The sequence below is a fragment of the Bombus impatiens genome, unplaced genomic scaffold (genome assembly GCF_000188095.3).
Source record: "Bombus impatiens unplaced genomic scaffold, BIMP_2.2 scf_3707, whole genome shotgun sequence".
Classification (NCBI taxonomy): domain Eukaryota; kingdom Metazoa; phylum Arthropoda; class Insecta; order Hymenoptera; family Apidae; genus Bombus; species Bombus impatiens.
In genome coordinates this window covers 1,466-8,100 of record NT_180126.1, presented here as the reverse complement: position 1 = coordinate 8,100, position 6,635 = coordinate 1,466, and the positions used below count along the sequence as shown (strand labels likewise).

The 6,635-nt window shown below is 34.2% G+C and overlaps 1 protein-coding gene across 2 annotated transcripts; it reads right to left on the bottom strand.

Moving 5' to 3' along the window:
* Nucleotides 1-500: 500 nt before the first annotated feature.
* On the bottom strand, nucleotides 501-3,124 carry LOC100741282 (sodium-dependent phosphate transport protein 1, chloroplastic). Of its 2 annotated transcripts, XM_003494726.4 has the most exons (8): nucleotides 2,648-3,119; nucleotides 2,384-2,543; nucleotides 2,194-2,306; nucleotides 1,982-2,113; nucleotides 1,699-1,906; nucleotides 1,491-1,635; nucleotides 1,294-1,408; nucleotides 501-1,199 (listed from the first exon to the last, which is right to left on the bottom strand). In XM_003494726.4, exons 1-8 carry the CDS (start codon nucleotides 2,837-2,839, stop codon nucleotides 1,044-1,046), a joined length of 1,221 nt encoding a protein of 406 aa, XP_003494774.1. In that variant the 5' UTR covers nucleotides 2,840-3,119; the 3' UTR covers nucleotides 501-1,043. The 2 variants fall into 2 exon arrangements, with proteins under 2 accessions (XP_003494774.1, XP_012249006.1); XM_012393583.3 differs by having other exon boundaries at nucleotides 1,699-2,113; nucleotides 2,648-3,124.
* Nucleotides 3,125-6,635: the final 3,511 nt, after the last annotated feature.

Here is a 6,635-nt window from a genome sequence, read left to right as displayed (position 1 = left end):
GAGATTGGAAGTGAAAAAGTAAAAGAGGAAGGAACTACAAAAATTTCGTCATTAAAGCAAGATAATCATTTAACAGAACATAATAACGTGTTAAATTATGATACTTCCATTCAAACGAATATTAAAGCTATACATCGAGACAATGTTTTTATAGAAATGGGTTTGCACGCATTGAGTAATAATTATCCTCAAAATGCTTTGATGCGTGTTCTTCAGTCTGAATATCTAAAAAAGGATAGAACATTGAAACCTATGTAGAACTTTAGATATTAGCAATATTAGTGAAACTAAAATACATTTCATAAAACTGAATTCATATTTGTGATTAAATAGGATTATATAATAAAATTAAATAGTATAAAAGGAAAGATGTAGGAAGTAATATTTGAAAGATATTTTAAACCATATAGAAAACATATTTTTTTTCATTAAATGTAGTACATTGCTTAATTATAATATCTTTCTATGTTGAAAGTGCTTCAAATATGTATAAATTGAAATATGTGAAAATTAATTTCTTTGTTTTTCTTTTATATACAGTCTTATGTTTTACAGAATATACATTTATCTTCTATATTAAAAAATGAGAATTCTTATGTATGTGTTAAAACGTATCACAAGGTATTTTTGTTAGCTATTATTAAAACATATACAAATTAAAAACAATAATTAGTTAGGCTAATGTATTTTACAAATTGGTAAGAGAGTCATTCAACCAATTCCATTGCGTGCATAAAATTATGGCACTGTTCTAATGAATGACCTGCATTATGTTGATGTAAACTGCAAACTGAACGCAAGGAATATATGAAATTCTCTTATAGCATACATGCCCAGTATTTTGATATGTCTTCAACTAACCAATGTACGATGTACGTATAAACATGCCATACTGGTATCATATAAATGTTTAAAATTTTCATTAAAAATCGTATCCAGCGATCATGTCCCAGGAAGGTATGCTTGTATAAGTTCTTATCAATCATGTTTCTTCGTTGACTCCGATAATAAATACTTGTAAACTTCATTTTACTCAGCACATATCACAATACTGGAAGCGCTGAACTATGACTTTGGTATATGATGGCCCCTGTAAAATTAATTGCTGCTGCTAACATGAAAACAGGCAACCAACGACCATGTGACGCGGTCACTAGTTCAGCTGTTAATGGACCACACAAAATACCCGGTATCGTTGCCTAAAAATATTCATTTAAATTACTAATCTATTTGCAAAATATTTATCATATTAATATAATAAATCATATCATTATAATAAAAATAGCTACGTACTATAGTGTTAGAAACCGCAAACGTGATTCCCGCGTGATTTGGTGCTATATCCGCGTGATTACTAAGATGTCCTGCAGAATTACACGCACAGAGTCCCATAGATATTGACACGAAACTATAATGAAACAAAATCTAATTATACTGTATAATTAGAATAAAAATTATCGTATACGTACTAATTTAATTTTGATACTAACATTACTGCAGCAAGTAAATTGTCTACAGCACAGAATGCTAATAAAAATGCACCTGGTCCAATCAAACCTATGTTTGTCATTAATCTTCTTACAGATAGGACTGGCCATCTCTTCTGTATTAGATTGTCAGCACTATGTCCAGCAACTGTAAAGATATTTAATTATCAATTTTTAGCAATTTTTTTATTAGGTGTTAAATAATACATACCAATACCAACAAGAGAATTCACAATATATGGAAATGCTGTGAAACTAATACTTTCTTTATTGGCAGAAAGATTTCTAGCTAGATAAGTTGGCAACCATTGCATTATTATGTAATTACTCCAATTCATTGCAAAATGTGCTATATACAATGCCCATAAAGGCCAATGAGAAATGAATTCAGTCCAACGCAGATTTCTATTTTGTGTTACCTTCAAATTATGAAATATTAATTCATCCTTAAATATAATATTCATACAAGACAACAATTTAAATGAATCGACTACCTTAGGTACAAATAATGGAATTTCATCCTGGGAATTAGTTTCATCGTATAACATTAACCACAGAAGCGTCCATATGATGCCAATTGTTCCAAATAAATAAAATCCTGTTTGCCATGACAGATGAGGACACAGCTGTAAGTATTTTGAATGAAACAATGGTCAGTAAATATTTCCAAATAAATAGAATTCCATTATATAAAATTCAAACTTACAACAGATGCGACAACTTGTCCAACAGAGCCAGCTGCCACAAGATATCCAAATGCTCTAGATCGTTCTTCTACAGGAACATTGTGTGCAAATAGGTGAAAAATAACTGGCAGACCTAGCAGCAATAGACAGTGATAAATAAAACACTATACTTTACGAAACTATTTATATATCTGATTATTAAAATCTTACCCAGGCCTTCTCCAAGTCCCAAAAGAACTCGACAAATAATGAGCAATGGAATTGATTGAGCCAAGATTGGAGTTATAACTGTGCTAACAGACCACAGTAAAACAGCCAACATTAATACCATTTTACATCCAAAACGACTTGCTGTATTTGCACCAATAATCTAATGTAAAAGTTAATAAAATAAATACAATGAATGTGAATAGTACCTTAAACTAAAAATGAATAAATCATAAAAGATTTATAATATTAAATATTCGAATATACCTGACTAGTAAAATAACCAAAGGCAAAGGCAGAAAGTACCCAGCCTTGCCAATACAAGTCCCATTTAAATTCATCGGTCATGGGAACGATTGCTATAGGCATTATAACTCGATCTGCCGCGTTTATGAAATTCGCGGCGGAGCATAATGCCACGATTCGCGAAGTACGTGGAAGCATTCGGAATTTCGGCATGTTTGGTCGATGTTTCAAATCAGTTACATCGCATAACTAATTCGGTATTTCTAACCTCGATGGTACATTAATTTAAACATTTACTATAATGTAATATCATTCGATAATGTGTGATTGTTAATAGAGAACATCATCACGTGTTTGATTTGCACCCAGTTAAACGGTTTGCTACAGTTAATAAATCTCGTAAAAACAACACGTAAAAAGTATCCACATTGCCACACGCGAAACTTACAAGACGTGTCAAATATTGCGATTATGCGACGTGTGCGATATTGTTTGTAAATCTTATCTACAGATGGTGCTCAAATCTGCTGTGGCAAAAAGGAAAAAGGTGTAACTGTAGATAACATAGAAACAAACTTAATACCATTGATGAGGTACGGAATAGACGAGACACCATTGATTAAGGGCAGGATAGACGTGACATCACCGACGAGGTATAGAATATACATAACATTTGTGATATCCATTTACCGACGTCTTGCTGTTTTACCGGCACAATTATTGAAAACTTTTGTATCTACTGCTGCTTCGTTAATATGATATATAGGTTAATATAATATAAGGTTTTGAATATAAGTGCTTATTAATGATTAAATATTCTATTCATTTCTTTTTAGCATTGAGCAAGTAGAGATAAGCCAAAATTACAGATTTGATGTGTGCGAATTTGAGTTGCAGAGAAAACCATCGCTCGCAATTTTGGATGATGCAGCAATGAGGACACCTGCTCGCTGTGAAAATCCGTTCATCAGCTATGAATCTGGGCCTCCATTAGTTCCCTTTTTTGTTACATTAGTTTTAATAACAACAAAATCAGTTACGGAAAGCTTTTTACGAGCTGTACGCACTCGCAGTTACAGATCACTACCCTCTGGGAATTATAGAGCCTGACCTAAAAATGCGCTAGTCACCGAATAGACGCTATTGAAGGTAAACACCGAGTACTTTAATAACACCCTACACGTCCTGTTTCGACCGTTCGCGGAGAGACGCGCTCGCGAGATAGCACGTCAACGAGAGTCGTAAATTTCCGTTACGATTAGATAATCGACACCACGAACTGATCGATGCCTTTATTTCTGTTAGGGTAATAGGGGTGGTTCAATTGAGTATACACTGAATTAACAAGTATAAATTACAGTTTATTCAAACAACTAGTTGAGTAGAGAGATATAAATTGATAGAGTATAATTAGGTTTTGATTGGTAGATAAAGCTACAGTGTAGAGTACGCGATGTAAGCTTAGATGGTGACGGGTCAAAAAATGTATAACGACTGACTTTCTGTGAAGATGCTGCTGCAGAGGAAAACTTGTGATGGGTGGGTCTAAGGACACGAAATGAGTTGATTTGTTAAGGACAAGTTTTCGTTAAGAGAATGAGGGAAATAGACTTCGCTGTTAATTGGATAATTTTCTAGACTGGTGGGTGAATAAGGGTGCTAACTGCCCCCAAGAAAAAGTTGCTAGTGGGAAGCATCATACGTGAGAAAAACCAACTTTTCCGTGTCAACCCGTAATAGACAATAAACTTAAGGAACATTCGAAATAAAAGATGCTTGTTTGGTCTGAAGAACCTTAACTATGAAATTCCTAAGATTTATGGAGGGTCTTTAAGAATATCGAGGGTACGCAGTTGTTGAGAAAAATGTTTGGTTGGTATGATCACTAGTTCCTACATGTAGAGTTGGTACGACTACTAACGACGCTCTTTTGTTTCCCTGTCCGCCACGTGTTAATTATCGGAGAGTGTCCGGTGTGTTGTAATGGCTGTATATGTTGGTGAAATACAGAGTATACAAAACTAATCTGTATGAATCAATTAAATATCGAACGTCAAAATCTATTTAATAACAGCAGTAAGGATATGTAGACATCTGACTGCCATCTTGCCCGCGGTGTGTGGCCTGGTCTAGGTAGAGAGTCACCAGACGTAACACGTCCTCCACTTCAATATCATATTCCAGAAATCATAAAAATTTACATACATTGGCTTGTTCATTTACATTTTTCGTTTGTTTATTTATTTAATTTTATTATTTAATTTATGTTGAATTTTTGAAGTCTCACTTCAACTTGTGAAAATGATAAGGATGGAGGGTGAGAAGTAGACAGAGTTAAGGATAAATTATAAAATATTCGAATTATTAATTGAATTTAAAAAATTATACAATAATCTTTACAAATGAAATTAGTTTTATAGTAATTAACGTACTTAATTATCTGTGTTTCGCAGAACATAGATATAGTAACAAATAAAACTTAATTCTAACTTGAATAATTCAAATTTATTTTTATAATATAACTATTGTTCAAGAATTTCTTTAAAACTAATATAAATTAATAGTAGCGTTTCATGCAATATTTTAGGAACTAATAATTTATGCTATTTGTTACAACATAAATACATTTGTAAGCTTTAAACATAATTTCAAAACAAGGAATATAATGAGACAAAGTTAGTAACAATTATTTAGAACTAATTACAACATGTCATTATCGGGTTTCTATCCTTAAATCAATCATTTACTTAACTTGTACATACGTCTCAGTGTAATTATCTTCTTTACAAAGTTGTTGGAATAAACATTAATTTATACCTGTTAATTCAGCGTAAGCTCAATTGAACCACCCCTATTATCATAACAGAAATCAGGGGATCGGTCATTTCGTGGCGTTGATTATCTAATCGTAACGGGAATTTACGACTCCCGTTGACGTGCTTTCTCGCGATCGCGTCTCTCCGCGAATGGTCGAAAAAACACTATGCCTCCTGTTGCAATTTCCTGATGTTACAGCAAAAGTAATCCTGCAACACATAATATTAATTTTACTTGTCTTATATTAGGTTGTTCGGAAAGTTCTTTTCGTTTGTTTAATAGGAGGTAAATATAAAATATATCTCCTTCTGTATACCTTTCTTAAATAATGTATGATCCTTTCTCTTCTACCATCTTTTGCCATCTCTCCGGGAGCATCATAATGCCATGTTTCCAAAATTCTCTTGGCTTACTTTTAAAATATTCTTCGAGGCCGTTTTTCACTTCGTTTACTGATTTCAATTTTCTATTGCGAAGAAAATTCTTTAGGGAGAGGAATAAATAATAGTTTGATGGTGCAAGGTCTGGAGAGTATGGAGGATGTGGTAAAATATCCTAATCAAAATCTAGAAGTTTCGTTCGCACCGCTAAAGAAACGTGTGGCCTCGCGTTATTGTGCTGGAGCACGACGCCACGTCTGCTCACCACTTCAAAACGTTTTATGATAATGGCTTCCTTAAGTTTTTCGAGTTGGGTGCAATATTTTTCACTGCTGATCGTTTGCCCTTCCGGAAGTAATTCGTAGTAGAGGATACCCTTTCAGTCTCACAAATTGAAAGCAGCACCTTCTTGGGATGAAGCCCAGGTCTTGCTACCGTTGGAGGACATTTATCTCGACTCGACCAAGATCACTTGCGCGCAGTGTTGTCATAGAGAACCCAACTTTCATCCCCAGTAATTAACTTTTTAAAAGTGGCTCTCTTTTGTTACGTTGAATTGGCAAATCGTATGTCGATCGCAAAATCGTGCAGAGCATAGCTATGGTCCGAGGTAGTCCACACCTTCGGAATTCTACCCCCGGCGTATTTACTAGTCAGTCCTTTGTCCGTACTTATTACGTCAATAAAACTCCTCCTACTCTTCCTACAGAACCTGTGTCCACCTCTCATGCTGAGTAGTACGATACCCTTCTTAGTTAGCATGTCCGTAAGGCTCGTACCCCTTCGATCAGTTCTATACTCTCCCCCCCCCC